The sequence below is a fragment of the Rhinoraja longicauda genome, chromosome 11 (genome assembly GCF_053455715.1).
Source record: "Rhinoraja longicauda isolate Sanriku21f chromosome 11, sRhiLon1.1, whole genome shotgun sequence".
Taxonomy (NCBI): Eukaryota; Metazoa; Chordata; class Chondrichthyes; order Rajiformes; family Arhynchobatidae; genus Rhinoraja; species Rhinoraja longicauda.
This window is the reverse complement of record NC_135963.1, coordinates 26,777,759-26,794,639: the sequence shown is the minus strand read 5'-3', so window position 1 is coordinate 26,794,639 and position 16,881 is coordinate 26,777,759. Positions and strand designations below refer to the sequence as shown.

General features: G+C 36.4%; 2 protein-coding genes across 5 annotated transcripts in view; one reads left to right on the top strand and one right to left on the bottom strand.

Annotated features, from left to right (window-relative positions):
* Positions 1–5,711, top strand: part of osbpl9 (oxysterol binding protein-like 9) — a 126,169-nt gene extending 120,458 nt beyond the window's left edge. For all 4 annotated transcript variants that reach the window (XM_078408541.1, XM_078408539.1, XM_078408542.1 and 1 more), the window contains 3 exons: positions 718–809; positions 1,811–1,946; positions 3,954–5,711. In XM_078408541.1, the coding sequence (XP_078264667.1) occupies positions 718–809; positions 1,811–1,946; positions 3,954–4,028 (303 nt within the window). In that variant the 3' untranslated portion in view covers positions 4,029–5,711. The remainder of the gene's footprint in view (positions 1–717; positions 810–1,810; positions 1,947–3,953) is intronic.
* Positions 5,712–7,499: 1,788 nt separating this feature from the next.
* LOC144598403 (nardilysin-like) overlaps positions 7,500–16,881 on the bottom strand; it is an 81,777-nt gene continuing 72,395 nt past the window's right edge. The window contains exons 28-31 of the mRNA XM_078408538.1: positions 15,785–15,875; positions 13,295–13,411; positions 10,219–10,308; positions 7,500–8,846 (exon numbers count right to left, since the gene is read on the bottom strand). Of these exons, the coding sequence (XP_078264664.1) occupies positions 8,646–8,846; positions 10,219–10,308; positions 13,295–13,411; positions 15,785–15,875 (499 nt within the window). The 3' untranslated portion in view covers positions 7,500–8,645. The remainder of the gene's footprint in view (positions 8,847–10,218; positions 10,309–13,294; positions 13,412–15,784; positions 15,876–16,881) is intronic.

Below are 16,881 nucleotides of genomic sequence, written 5' to 3'. Positions count from 1 at the left end.
CCATCTCATTCTACCCACATTTCGATCAACTTCCCATTGACTGCTACCCATATGACTTGGGGATCTGGGAGGAAACAGGCTCACCTGGGGAAGCCCACTAGAAATACATGCAAACTCCACACTGACAGAACTGGTGGCAAGCAAGTACTGAACCAGGGTTGCTGGAGCAAATAACAGTTCTATTATCTGCACCACTGTGCTGCCCTGCTGAGTAGCTCCAACATTGTGTTTTCATTTCAGACACCCAACCTGTGGGTTTTTTCAAATTTTGATACATTTTCAATTGTGCTATTTTGATGTTTCTCATAAAAACTGAAGATATTGTTCAGTTTGTCAACAATCCTTTGACTGATTTCACTAGGTAGTTAAGACAACTTAATTATTATTAGCATTGTTGGAATTCAATGTTATTGACATGATGTTAATTAGAAATTTATATAAAGTCATTATGACCTTTTTAAGATACGCCTGCCATGTTTGGATGGACACCTGTGGCATCAGGCTGATCCCGTACAAGTGGCAAGTTAAATTACAAGGAAAGTTGTGCTGGGTGTCTCTGAGGAAATTTTTGAATTGTGCCTGGAATCTGATGATAAAAGAAAAAAGGATGGTGTGCATTTACCCCATGTTTTATGATTATAAAATTAACATCTGACAGTAAATGTGGTTATAATGTCTTCATGGCTTAGCTAATATTGACATGTGTTTCTAATGAAGGAGGGCAGCATATTTGTGGATACAAAGAAATTGCCCATTATCAAAAAGAAAGTAAGAAAACTGGAAGATCAAGATGACTTTGAATCTAGAAGGTAATGATCTGTAATCTTTGTATTCAGAATAAATGTGAAAAGAGATGGAAGGTGTGGGGTGACAATTGTACTTGCTTTCTGTAATGGATATTATAAATTTATTGGAGTACACAGAAGGCTCATTGTATTATACGGCTTCAAAAGACATCTAATTTTTCACCAATTAAATGTATTTCCCTACATTTACATCTCTATCAAGAGCTCTAGATGATTTATTTTAAAGTTATTTTAAAGTTATGAGCATGAGTGCTTTCTGCACCTGTGTGCATCTTGTTTTAATGCCTTCAATGTAAGTGAGGCATTACATTTCTCTTAAAGAATAAAAATTGCTCTAATGGAAATTGCAGCCTGTATCTCCCCTTTGCTCTAACTGTTGTAATTGAGTTTGACTTGATTTATTTTTATGTATAGTATTATTTGAACTGATTGGATAGTATGTAAAACAGCTGTTCACTGTACCTCAGTACACGTGACAATAATAAACCTAAACCTAATTCATATTAGTGGGAGAATAAAACATAATGGCCATAATGATTAACAATGTAGTATACTGAAATGGAGAAATTACACTAATTGTTTTCATGTAATGCGTCTAAATGTGGCGAGATGAGCAAGAACTTGCCTGTTATTTTATTTAAATGTGTTCTTGCAACAGAACCCATGACTGTGGGCACAAAGGGTTTGGTACATGGTACATGTAAAGACCATGCACACTCCCTAAGATTTTGCAAAAATCTATCTGTTTCATTATCATTTTCTGCTCTCTTCGCTGGATGTATTCAATTTATTTTAATAATGGGAGTGAATTTCTTAAGATTTTTAGCTTCAGTCCCTCTTGCCACTTTGTGCTCTGTTTTTAACACCCACTTCTCCAGTGAAAAGACTTTGTAAATGGTAAAAATATTTTATATCTTTAAGGTGTCTATCGTGAAATGATTTCTTAGTGTTGATAGCTTGTCAAATAACATTGGAAGAATAATTTCATTCGTGGTTTCATACAGACTTTGGAAGGACGTAACGCACAACTTAAAAATAAAGGATATTGATGCTGCCACAGAGGCAAAGCACAGACTTGAAGAAAGACAAAGAGCTGAAGCAAGGGAGAGAAAAGCGAATGAAGTTCAATGGGAGACGCGGGTATGAAAGCACATTTTTCCACATTCAGCCACTTTTGCATAATTCAGTGGTATCTCTGTATTTGGTGTGAGTGTTGGTACAACCTGGAAAACATGGTGGTGAAATGTTGTTTATGACCATTAAAGATGATGGTGCAGTTAATATTGTTGGTAAAGGTGGAGACAGTGCAAATGAGAAACACTGCAATTTGTTGAGGAAAGTGAAGGTGGAAATTGCAACGGTGGCCTATTTTTTCTTTCCTGGAATAATCAGTAGAGGACTGGAAGTTTCAAATGGCACATCCCATTTTAAAAAATATATTTGAATCAGCCAAACTACTGCTAATGGTAGGCAAACTTTTACTCGCAATAATCCAACATTAACTAACACTTGGAAGAACATGGGTTTGCAAATCTAAAAGCAAATGCTGCAGATTCTGAGATACTCTTTAAGCAACACCCATTACCTAAGATCAGGCTGTAAATGTTCAGCAGGCCTTGGTAGCATCTGTGGAGAAACATTTCAGGTCTAATTTCAGAGCTGTTCAAAGTTTTAAATTGCAGAGAAAGTGGATAGGGGCTGAAGGAAATTCGAGATGATTTTAATATAGGTTGGAGACTAGGAGAGATTATCTTAGGTAATGGGTGTTGCTTAAAGAGTATCTCAGAATTGCAGCTAGTAAGGGCTGATGAAAAAGATGTTTGGAGTAGGTATAAACAGGAGGTGGAAGATGAAATCTTCAATACCGTAAAAACTGAAAGAAACAAGACAAGAATGTCTGATGATAATTTGTTGTCTCCTGAAGGCTGTATTACTCCAACTACGAAAATGAGGTTCCGGTATAATAAATATCTTGCTTGCAGCAGCAGACTCCGACAATACACGAGCAGATAAATTATACACAAATTATCCAACACAGCAAAATGAAAAAGACTATTTTGAAAAAAATAAGCAGGGCCTTAGCGCAAAACCCAATTAGAAAATGAATCCATCCTAATGCAAGAGGTGGGCAGTCGTGTTCCTTTGGTGAGGTCGGATTAGGATTGGGCAAGACGGTTCAATTGGCTAATGGTTGTAGGAAAATGGCTGCCCCAGAACCTAATACAGTGGAACTTCAGGCTTCCATACCTCCTGCCCAACAGTAGTGGTAAAAAGAGGGTGTGGCCCAGATGGTGGGAATTCTTGGTAGTAGATGCCGCCTTTTTGAAGCAGCACCTTGTGTAGATGCATTCAATGATGGGGATGGCCTTGACTATGATGGACCAGGCTGAGTCCACTGCTCTGCAGCTTCTTGTGTGCCTGTGCATTGGAATTGCCATACCAGGCCATGCAACCTGGATGCTTTCTACACTGCAGAGGTTTATTTGAGTATTCAGCAACATGCTTCTGAAAATAGAGGAGCTTGCAAGCCTTCATTGTGATTACATTATCACCAGCCCGACTTCCCGTTATTGAAATAAATGAGTTCCGTGGTCTTGTTGACGTTGAGCAAGAGGTTGTTGTTACAGTACCACTCAACCAGGTGTTCTTTCTCCTATACACTAGCCTTGCAACTAAATGTGAGCGTTCTATAAAGCAGTCACCCTGTCTTTCACTTCCCCAATGTCGAGGAGATGACAACAGTTATAATTAGTGGCACCGTATGAATTCAATTTGCAAAATTGTAGTCGGAGAGATATAGCACAAAAATACTCCCTTCAGCCTATCAAGTCTACGCCAACTGTCAAACATCCATTTATACCAATCCCTAACCATTTTATTCTTCTGACATTGATTCTATCACTAACCTGTGCATTTGGGGCAATATACATCATGTTTTTGAGATGTGGGAGACAACTGGAGCACCGTGAAAACCTGCATAATCATAGGGAGCATGTACAAACTCCACACATACAACACAAGAAGACAGGAACTTGAGCCACAAGCTGTGAGGCAGTAGCTTTATGAACTGTACCACTCTGTTATTGTGTAATTTTTAATGTATTTTTCTAATTATGTTGGAAATTACATTTGATCTCTTGCCTCTAGGTGTTCCACGAAGATGGAGAATGCTGGATATACGATTATCCATTGCTAAAGAGGTTGGGTGGCAATAAATATTAAGATAATACTTCAAAAATGACTGAACTGAACACATTTAAAGCCTACAATTGAAAAAGACATTCTTTTACCTAACAGAAAATTTTGTATCAAGATTCATAATATTTAATAAAACACTATTGCTTTGTGGTTACTTAAATGCATTCATTTAAGAAATGCATTGTTTAGATTTCATCCGGTAAATTTTAAGTGGTTCGTTTCTCAGGGAAATTGGACTTCAAAAAGATGTGGTGGAACAATTAACATCCTGCGAGTTGTGAAAATGTTCTTCCTTTTTAGTGCTGTACAATGACTTGGAATGTTTGCTCCTGCTCCACATCAGAAATTTATAATGTTTGTTGCAATTCTCCAAGTATACAATTTCATCTGCCAAATTTGTGTCTTCTCTGAAAATCTCAAAAACACAGCCCGAGAAATAGATCTTGGCTATCTGTACAACCTATTCTAAGTGCACTGTCTGTGATGTCATCTACAGATATAGCAAATGTATCACTCATGTATTGCGTTTTTAGGTCCTCCGTTTACAAATGTAGGGCTCTCCTGGAATGATTCATTATTGCTTGAACCTCTTTTCATAGATATGTGTACATATATGTAGTATATAAATATATATATATATATGGAGAATTTCATTAATATGACGTGTTTATTGGTGAACTGGGTTAAATGTTTATAGATCGCAGATATAAAATGAAAATTAAGCCAATGACTTTGCTTTAGAATTTAACACACTTTGAGGCCTTCTTGTTAATTTCAGAGTGTTACATTTGATTGAAATCTGTATATAATTTTATTCCAAGAATGAATGTTTGCAGCTAGTTTTCATTCTGTTTATTGTAACTACATAATAAACCTTCACAATATACATTTTGCAGTGCTCATGATGAATTTGCATAAGTAAATTTGTACTGCGCTATCTGAATGCAAACACAACTCATTTTCACCTAAAATAACTGGCAACATTGAACTGTTGAAGAAAAACTTATTTGGGGTGTAGGGAAAGGAAAAGCATTACATTGTTTTAGTTGATTAAAATTAATCTGAAAACTTTATAATTTTTAATGTCAACAATTTGAAAATGTAAAATATTTGGCAGGATAACTATGTGCACTCATTGAATACTGCTTTCTGAATGTCTGCCTGCTCATCATTATACATTTGGATCCCTATTTTCTACTTGTTGATATTTTAGCCTTCTCACTGTTTTATGGTTTTGGCAAAATACACTTCACTGGCAAAACCTAGATGGCCAAAATTAATGTTTCTTTGTTAATGTGCATCGCAGACTGTTCTCAATTTTATAGAAATGGTCCATTTCACGTTTCAATTCCAAAAGCTTTAAGGTGCTTCAAGCTAAAGCTTATCTGATCATAGTTATCTCTATCAGCAATTTGTTTAAATTTTAGATTTTGGTGGTCTCTTAAAACCAACTATCACCAAAATTACTGCCACAGAGGCAAGATGCTCGGAAAGACCGTTGTAAGTTTTACATGCCTCCTAATTTTCAGAATTTTTGAATTGTTCTGGAGATATTGTATTTAGACTGTAGCAGCTGAAGCAAATGTCTTACCACCACATTCTCAAGAACAAGGCAATAATTATTAGCTCGTGGAAGCAAACCCCGAATTAATAGTTCTCTCGTTTTATTAGAACAGTTAAGATCAATTTGTATGTGATTATTCATTAAAAATAGTAAGAATTATTAGCACTTGGCAAAATGTAGTTTTTCTTATGCTCCCTTTCTAATTATGTTGATGTGCTGTCATAATTAGCATCCCAGAATAATTACTCTTGGTGGTGTATAAAAGGAAGGCAGGCACTAGCGGAGCAGTAGGTTTGGGAGAGGCCGTGTTAAGCTGCAAGTGCAGTGTTTTCAAGAGTTAGATTTTGCTATTAGGGCTAAAGGAATCAAGGGATATAGGGAAAAAGCAGGAACGGGGTATTGATTTTAGAAGATCAACCATGATCATATTGACTGGCGGTGCCGGTTAGAAAGGCCGAATGACCTATTCCTGCACCTATTTTTTTGTTTCTATATGTTTGAGGGCAAGTACTGAGCCTTTGGCTCATAAGACTTCGGCATGGAGCTGAGGGGAGTGTGATGGCACGATAAGGTAAACAATGTTTTTTTTTGTTCAACTCTTGCGGGATGTGTACCACAGTTCTATTAGCTTCAACTTGTGAACCGCCATAACAATTTTAAAGTTCTAAAACTGGTATCAGACAGGAACTTGCAAAAGCTGATTGAAGTAGATTGTTGACGGGCAAAGGGACATCTGGAAAGTGGGATGCTTTTAAGGTGAGGTGCTTTAAGACCTGGAAGGTGGCTAATGCTGTGCCTCTTTTAAGGAGGGCTGCAAAGAAAAACTTGGGAACTATCGACCAGTAAGCTTGACATCAGCGATAGGAAAGTTACGGGAGAGGCTGCTGGAAGGTGCACATTCATTTAGAAAGGGGATAGTTGTGTGCGAATGATTATCTCTCCTAAACTTGAGTTTTATGAAAAGATAACCAAGAAAGATGATGAGGCCAAGGTCATGGAAGCTGTCTACATGAACCAGACAAGGCCTTTGATAACATTCCATCCAGTAGGCTTCTCTGGAAGGTTAGACCGCATGGGATATAGGAAGAGGTTACAGAATTGGAGATGGTGGAAAGTGTTTTTTGGACTGGAGGCCTGTGACAAGTAGTGTGTCTCAAATGTTTTTAATATTGCTTTTTAAAACAGCAAGGCTGGGTCCATTGCAGTTTGTCATCTATATTAATTATTAGGATGAGAATGTGATCAGTAATTTTGTCAGTCTGAAGAAGGGTCTCGACCCGAAATGTCACCCATTCCTTCTCTCCTGAGATGCTGCCTGACCCACTGAGTTACTCCAGCATTTTGTGATACCAGTAATTTTGCTTGTAGTAGCTTTGCAGTAGTCTTGTAGTTGTTATCCAAACTAAAGATGATCAATTAATGATTAACTCATCTGTAAAGGAGGCCAGTTAAGTTTATAATTGACCATTCAATCCCATCCCCATGCTACTGAAGTATTCAGTGATCTGTTAAATAGAATGTAGATTTCTTGGCTCAAACTTTATAATACTAAATTCATATAGTTTGTGGGAGAAAAAAAAATTCTTTCTAAGCACGTTTCCAATATGATAGCCCAGCAGCTTACATTCTCAGTCATGAATAATCAATTCAAGCCAAAAGAAACTGAACAATAAAATAACACCTAATATTCCATTTGGGTATCTTGCAATACAGTAACATGAACATTGAATTTTGCAATTTCAGTTAACTACTGAGTGTTCTTTTCCCACTTTCACTAATCCACCTTTTCTACCCCTCTGCCTGCCCATCATTCATCCCTCCCTCTTCATCTGATTATCATGCACTAGCACTTGTCCCACCTAACCCCTGCACTTCTAGATACTGGCCATCTTTCTACATAACTCATCCTACGATTGCAGGGTTTAATTCTGAGATATCCACACATTCCTTTTGCTTCCACCAATGCTGACCCAGAATTCTACCAGCAGTTTTTTTGCAAAAAAAATCAATAGTTTGGTATATATTAAAATCAACACCCAATATATTTTATTATGTAAATGCATGAGAAAACCACACAGATTTTCTGTATCAGTTTTTTTCAGAAACTAGAATCAATGCTGATTGCCAAATTTCTCTTCACAGAAATTCTAGCACCTTTTTTCGCTTTAACTAATTAAGCTTCTTGGCATCAGCAAATAGAACCACAATGCAAAACCCAACAGAACTTTCAATGTCAGATAACAGTGAGAAAAGCAGCTGGTGGGATGAAAGATTTGTTTCTGATGGAGTTTAAATTCAGAACGAGCCCCCCAATAAAGTCAAAATCCAATATCACTGATTAAAATGATGAATAAGATCTTCACTACGTCCATCTCCGGCAAAAAATCCCCAAAACAATCTATTTTTATCATCTCAGTATTCTAAAATATAAATGATTTTGAATTAAATGTGTGGATTGTATTTATTCTGATTACAGAATCAGTAATTTACAGGAAATTTAAAATGTTCTAACTCCTCACCAAACCTATAAAGCATTAAAACAAACAATACAGGTACAAGACAATTCACTCACAGCTTTAATTAAGGATTAGGTTTTTATTCTTTGCACAAATATCAATTTGTTTTTTAAGAACACCAATCAATTGGAGATTTAACCATGGCTCAACAAACTAATGATTACTTCTCATGCAGAACTGGTGTGTTCTAAATAGGCAGGTTTGTGGATGGAGTTTTTGTTATACCTCCTCTCAAAAGAATCCCTTGCCAAACTGGTGACATTTTCCCCAAAAAGTGAAGTAATGGCAAACCAAAGTATGTTATAATTTAAATAGTTACCTCTATTTGTGGCTCAATGAATTCTGATGCAACTGCATCATTATTGGATGCTCAATAAAAGCACAAATCTTAAAATACACTCTCATAGTTATATTAGCATACTTATGTTGGAAATACTACCAGTTTATGGTGGAATGCCTATTTCAAAGCAGAAGCATTAATCAGGTTTTAATTTTACATGTAAATGCACATTCTTAGCAACACACTATATGTTATTGTGGGTCATTTCCTACTGACGAATGTCATTTCAAAACTTTATGGTAGGGATAAAGCTTTAGATTTGATGTGAAAGCAGCGATGTTGTTAATGGGAATTGCAGGTTTCATCAGAGGCGAGATGGCTACAAAAGAGAGCAGCTGGTGTTTTTCTCCACACTCAGACTGATATTCATATTTGGAGCTATCGGTGACCAGATCCAGTTCGTGTTGCCCAGATCCAATTACCTATAAAACATAAGCAACAAAAAATACAAATATAACAGAACCACAACCATTTCAGCATGAAACAAAGCCATTCAACCCCTTCAATCCATTCAAGCTCTCTGCAAGAGCAATCCCGCTAGGATTGTTTCCCTGTCAAGAGCCCAGCAGTTTTTTTCTTTTTCAGATTCTAACTAATAACTGCATGAAAACATTTTCATCCTATCACTGCATTATTTTCCTCCTCACCTTCATTCTGCAACCCCATCTATCTTGGTGTCCATCTGCAAACTTACTAACTAACCAATCTAAGTTCACAGCCCAAATTATTTATCAATATCACAAACAAAGAATCCAGCATGGATCCTGGCAGAACTTCAATGGTCACAGACCTCGAGCCTGAATATTGTCTTGCGACTGCAATTCTGTCTTTTATTAGTGAGCCTGTTATGAATCCATAATAATGTTTGAAAGATTATGGCAATATGTCTGCAATTTCCATTCTTCCTTCAGCAAATAAATAGATAAAGATGTGGTTATTTAACTATTGAGCTCAGCTTTCTAAAATCTCATTCTTACTCATTTTAGCCATCAGACTCTTCAAGATATTACAAACCTCTATCTGATACAAACACGGTTCATTGCTGGGATTCCAATGGCATTATCTTCCTTGGTAAACACCAACATAAAGCATTCATTTAGCATCTTGAATATGTCCTGTGAATCAGATCTTTTTGAAAGCAGAGGTCAGAGCTAAGGTGTTTAATGAGTATGTTAAATTGATTGGGAGGGGAAAGGGAAAACCCCATTTACTTAAATATAAATAGTTGTTAAATGTCTCTGACAATCAGCTCACAGGAGCATTGAGGTTAGATGCAGAGGATGCAAGACCTTTTAATTGCACTGCTGAAATCCCTATCACATCTAAACCATGCTGTATTGGACAAAGTAGACCCTCTGCGTACAGATTAGGTCAGTTCAGGCATGGGGGAACTTGGGATAGGAGAAGCACAATCTACCCATTATTGATTCATGAAAGATAATTATAATGGCAGAGGTCCAGAATGTCGCAGAAAATGCTCTTACCACTGATTAGACTAAAAACAAACATGAATTTCATCCTAAATCATTAATTAACAATTCACATAGAATACTGGAAAAAAAAGATAGCAAGGGACGAGATTTCCATGAATTAAATTTGGGATTCCTCTAGTGGGAATAGCAGGGAAACCACTAAATTATTAGGTAAGTGGGTTTAAAACATTTACAGTATCAAAAATATTTCTAAATATGTTTTGCATCTCATACAAAACAATTTCATGGCAGACCTTCATATGAGGGAAATATCCAAGAAGTTATTTAATGTTAAGGATAAACTTCGGTAGGCTGTACTTACATGAATACTAAGTTTTTTACTCTTCTGCCCCTGGTGCTTTGTGAACCAATGTACCAAATCGGCTTTGGTGAATGATTTAAGGGCTTGAATCTGTTTAAAACACAATAGCATAGCATGGTATTAACATATTTGCTGTATTTTTTTCATGCAAAAATTGTGTCAAGACAACAAAAGTACAGAATAAAAAATGAATATTCTTTCTCTCCCCAGTATTACAGCAAACATGGTACCATGCAATACAAGCAAGTCCAGTTACAGAATGAAATAATCAGGAGGAAAGTTTCCCAATCATCCTCGAGGTGTTGCATCTCTTGCAGTTGCTGGGGAAGGTATGAGTTAACCAGGAAGTTGCGGAGGGAACAGTCTCTACGGAAAGGGGTGGAAATGGGAGGATGTGACTGGTGGTGGGATCCCATTGGAGGTAGAAACCTTTCTGTGTTCAACTCCTCTAGCATCCTGTTAAGTTTATAAATTATTTGCTATACCTGCATACTTTTGCCTTCTATGGACTGACACCTAAATTCCTCAGCAATCTCTTAACATTCTAATCAAAATATATGGGTCCTCCTGCTGGTTTTAAGTTTTTCCCGATAAGCAGACTATAAAACAAATCACCTAATTCATCCCCCACCACTTAATGGGATTTTATCCCTGGTTGTTGCCAGAGAATCACAATTGTGGGCTAGTTGTGGATAATATTTGTTTCTACTGCCATTTACTGGTTTATGCAGAGGTGACTCAGGCATGGGGTCTCAATCAGCCACATGTACAAGTATGGTTTTTGATGAAACTAAAACACCCCTCCCAACCCTTCCGAATTTGGCAGAAAGTTTCCGCTTTCTTTTTTTTCCTGTTTAATAAAATATCTTTATTGAGCCATCAAAAAATGGGTAGAGATTATGTTGCCATATCCAAGCTCATTTTTTCCAAATGTACATATCAAAACAGAACATTTGAGTATTATACAAACAATATGGACGGGCATGTTTATAAAAACATCAGAAAAATAAATAATGGGGAAAAAGTTAATAAAAATAAATAAATACATAAGTAAAGTGCAGAAGGCGACTACAGTACATAGGGAGCAGTTCAGTGCAATAATTATTTTGTGAAGTCTCATGTTTCTAAACCTTCTAACTTTTGTCCTCTATCCCTTACTTACTCATAATTATTTCATTAAAATGGATGGGTTAGAGTGTAGATAGGTTTGTGTTGTGTGTCAATATTCTTCTGTGCAAGAAATGACACAAATGGTTGCCAGATTTTATTAAATTGGTTGACTATCCTTTAGAACATATCTTATTCTAAATGTAATGTACTGGCCAGGTACTGAAGCCACATTCTAGAATTGGGAGCTGTTGTGTAAGGAAACAGCAAAATAGAAAAACAAAACAAAACAATTTTTTCTTTGTGTTGCAAAAAGTATCTCTGTTCAATAACTTTTCTATAAATAGTAGAATATACTCATGATAGGCCTGACATTGTACATGTAGTCCAAGAACTACATAGACTGTTGGAAATAATAGTCGTTTTTCACACATGAATGTAGCGCAACGCATATGCGCATTTGGCGTGCATACCTTTTGTTTTTGCTGAAAAGTTGCATTACGCGCCATATGAATTTGATGTAAAATTCTGAATTTGTGATCAAAATTATGAATTTGTAAAATCAAATGTTGGAATCTGCTAAAATACACAGAGACGTTCTAAAATGTCTAAGTTAAAAAATGCCCGTACCTTTATTGATAATGTTGATCTTTGAAACAGGAAGTAACAAATTACACACAGGCATATAAAAGTTGGTGTTTTTATGTCTGTCGCTGTTGGAACATTCTACAGCAGCATAGCCTTATTTTCATGCAAATTATTCTCTCTCACATTTGCCCATCACAGTTCACTTAGTTCTTTTTGTCCTTAACTTACAAGCATGTAAGGTGGGATGAGAGGGGACATATGAGCATTTTGAAAGGAAACTTACATGTTCAAGGAAGGAATAAATGCAAACTTTGCACAAACAGCACCTGCACTAAGGATCAGACCCAAGAGACAGCATTAAATGTTGTACCATCCACCCATGACTGAATTGCATAAATTATCCCACCGGTAGACACAAAATGCTGGAGTAACTCAGTGGGTCAGGCAGCATCTCAGGAAAGAAAGAATGGGTGACTTTTCAGGTCGAGGCCCTTCTTCAGTCTGAAGAAGGGTCTCAACCTGAAACATCACCCATTCCTGCTCTCCAGAGATGCTGCCTGACCCACTGAGTTTCAAGCATTTTGTGTCTAACTTCGATTTAAACCAGCATCCGCTGTTCTTTCCTACCCTATTATCCCACAGTATCACTGCAGAAGTAGGTATTCTATACCAATTCTATCCCATTCGGAAACAAATTTATACAAGGTCATTACTGTTCCTAGTTAGATAGGAAATATGCCCAACTAAAAGTACAGTGCATTTTAGAGCAGCATTCTCTGACTGCAGCATACATGAGTGCGGATTTTGGTTAGGGACACTAGTACCAGTGACAAAAATTAAATTAATTGGTTAAATAAAATAACTAATTAATTAATTAAGGTGGGTATAGCAGGACAAGGGATGTGTTGTAGCTCTTGTAGGAAATTATGAAAATCCATGTGTGCAGCCAAAGAAACGGGCTCAGAATTGATGTGTTAAGAGTCTGAGATTTCTTTTTCCATGGCAGATAAATTGGCCACTGTAAATTTCCCCTACAATGTAGGTGAGCAGTAGAATCTAGGTGGTTCTGGACAGATAGAATTGAGATTAAAATGGGATCCGTAAAGCATTAGTGCTTGTAGGTTGGTGTGGACTTGTGGGCTGAAACACCTGATAACAGGCAGTACGACAATGACTAGATTGTATTAAATAATTTTTAAATGGTTTGGTTTTAAACAAAGATGATAGAATATTCTCACAATCATTGTTCCGATATCTTTAAACTGCAAAAGTTGCAATGCACTATGTATTAAAGAAAATAAAATTCACTGCTTAGTCAAATATTGTTGCATTAGCTAGGTTGCATGGAATGTAGCATCCACTTTGCTTAGCTTAATAATACCTCATGGGTAAGCCTGTCAAACAGGTATTGCTGTGTAAAAACTTCATCCCAGTTTCTGTCCACTTCTTCTCCTAGATGTGTGTCTTCACAAAGCTTAAGCTTAATCAATCCAGTTACCTGTTCAAGTAAAAAAAGTGATTAAATATTTAGAATATAAAGTATCTAAAACCCATGTCTTCAAGTACAACATTCCCTAAATCAAGTAGTCATCAACATAAATGCAATAGAATAAAAACACAGAAGTGTACTTTCCTTAAAGCTTTAATAATAACATTTCATGAATATATCAATTAGTAAAAGCTCAAAGTGGCAGTATTTTACTCAGCTTCCTAAACTCAGTTACATTTACTTAAATGAAACTGAATTTCAGAAGCAAAGTGCAAAACACAGCTGCTGCCAAAACCCATAGTTCAGCTACAAGATGAATTTCGACAAAACAGATTTATAGCAAAAGCAGCCTACTCTAACAATGCTCAATAATTTTAGAGCAATCCAGGGAGCCCCACTAAAAAAAGCTTCTTCCTCTTGTCACCTCTGGGTCTTTTGGTAATCTTGATCCTTCTACTAATCGAAATATTTTTTCTACTTACCCTATCCAAACATCATTATGATTTTGTATACTATTAAATCTCTTTTTCAGTTATGCCATGGAATAATTACCGATAGAAGTAAATTTATTTGGTATTTTCAAAAGGGTTCATGCAGCAAAGCAAAAATATTTATTAATGTCATAGCAAATATGGAGACGGATACAATTTGGTTCAAACAGTTTAAAAGGGTTATAGTATTGCTTGGTTTTAAAAGGGCATTATTAATTGTCCATGTGATACTGGATATCACTCCATAGCTTGGTTTACTTATGAAACAGATCTTAACCAGGCCTTAGGTTTTATGGCTTAAGAACACCTTTAAAAACAGATATATTCACAGACACATATTGGAGGAAGGTTTTAACCACATTATGATTAGTGGTGTTCTGAATTGTTGGGTAAATTAATTCCTTAACTTGAATTCTTATAATAGAGATACAGCAATGGAAACGGGTTCTTCAGCCTGCTAAATCTATTCTGCCCGTACACAAATCCTCCCTTAGTCTATCTCATTCTTATTTCATTCCATTCAACAATTGTCCTTTCGTCTATCTGCAACCTTCTGCTGAAGGTTGAAAAAACGGAATGATTCCAAAATAAACTAGGGTCAGTTTGAGACAATGTTTTGTCCATGGAAGTTAATATCCACTGCTGTGATTGCTAACTGGATTTTACCTCCTTTTCTAGAAGTATTCACCCTCTCCAGTTAGGTACTCTCCAGGTCCATGAAAAATTTTGATGTCTCACAAATGTCACAAACATAAGCATATTTCCGCAATGCTACTGCAAACAAATCACTCTTACAAATATTTAACACTGCGGATGCAAGGACACTCGTTTAGGATCGCTTGTTGTCAAGGGTGTGTGCCTTGCTGATCCACAATGTGTCCACAATTAGTAAAATAATTCTGCACATGGCAGCATTCTGGAGACCTAGAGATAAGCCTGTTCATCCAGACCACATCATATATAGATGACAGATTTATAATCCAACCCTTTATGATACTACGGCAAAATCTGTTCATGATGTTTGTTGTCAATTTGGGAACTTGATCACTACACCTTCATTGGGGAGGGAAGGATCAGTAATAGGGCCAATGGTATGGCATTGCAAATTAGAATAGGGACAAGAGAGCTTTGAATGATGTTTAAGTTTATGGAGGGTGGAAGATGAGCAACTGATCTGCAGTACACTCAAATGTCAACATGACTTAAGCAAGGATATGTTTCAGCAGTAGGGCTAAAACATTAATGACTATGAGACAGAGGTAGAACTAGTCTTTGTGGTGGACAGAACAAGGGTCTTGAATTTCAGCTCGGGATAAATAGGAAGTTCAAAAAATCTAGTTTCAAACAATCTGGTTCACCATAAAACAGTGACCTGATTGAGAAGGTGGAATTAGGACTGAGGCAAAGGGAATAGAGCCAAGGGCAATAGTATTGGGGATTTGGCAAAGTTTAGTAAGCAAAAATCAAACAAAAAAACTGCAGATGCTGGAAATATAAAACAAAAACAGAAAAGCTAAAAATGCTCAGCCGATAAAAAGAGTCTTAGACCTGAAACATTAGCATTTGTTCCTTTCCACCGGAACTTGTTATTTTTATTCCAGCATTTACAGTTTTTGTTTAACTGGAGTAAATATATCTGTAGCAGGATGAAATGCAGTGCAAGCTGACAAAACTAAAGAGTTGCAGGTTGAAAAAATAAACACACTTGTGGAATAGATGTATTTTCTAATATTTAAGCTAGAGCAAATGCACTACAGAGATGTATTTTCTATGATTTTGCTTTCATTTAAAAAGTCCAATGGATAATGAGAACCATGAAACCACGAAGGAAAAACTGGTCTTCAAAGCTTTACAACAATATTTTATTCGAATTATTTGTAATATTACTTACCTGAGCATTGAAGGAATCTTGAGTCATTGATGTTAGTTTTTTATGAAAACTGCTCAGAAATTCTTCTATTTTCTTGTCTACTACTTCGGTACTGTTAAGAATTTAAATGAAATTAACAACAATGGAATTAGAATCCAGTACATGAAACTATAAAACTTTATTAGAAGTGGAAGTAGGGGGAAGTTAGGGTTCCCCTTACTCCTGTTCCATCTTCAATAAAATCCTGGCTATTGCTCGGCCTAAAGTCAATTTTCACCCCAATCCCCCAAATTCCATCAATGACATGAACATACATATGCACCCCTTTGGATTACAGAATTTCAAAGATTTGGAACCCTCTGAGTAAAGAGGTTCTCCTAACCCCACTCTAAGTAGCTGATCTCTAATCCCAAGGGTATTCCTCAAGTTCTAGACATCATCCAAAGATTACCGTCTCTTTATCATCAATTTCTCAAAATTACTGGTTTTAATCAATAAACCATTCACTCTTCTGATTTCCAGGTAGTTTAGGGCAATCCTCCTCAAGATTCCAAATCTGCAAAATCTCTTCAACACATAAATCAAGTGAATCTGCACTGCAACATTTCCAAGGCAAGTGTATCTTCTTAGGTTCCAAGACAAAAACATCTCAGAGTAAAGCAAATAAGATGTGGTCACACCAAAAGCCCTGCACAATTACAGCAAGATTTACTTGCTCCTGCGTGCCACCTTGTTTGTAATAAAAGCCAAGATATAATTTGACTTTCTAATTGCTCTCATTTCATGAAGCAACACACAAAGATCACGTTGTATATCCATCCACCTTTACGAACTCAAAAATAAAATATGACGGAGTAGAAATCTGAAATGAAAACAGAAAGTGAAGTGAATTGTCACCATCTGTTAACATTACAGAGCACCATTACCATAATTGGGAAAAATTAGAAAGCAAATTTTAAGAAGCAGAAAAACAAGAGTATGGAGCAAAGAATATAAAGAAAGCTGTGTGATATTGCAAGAACAAGATATTAATCGACAAAACAGTATGGTGATGAAAGAAATTGGAAAAGAGATTAGTGAACAACAGGCGGGTTTAGAGAAAGTATAAATGGGAGACA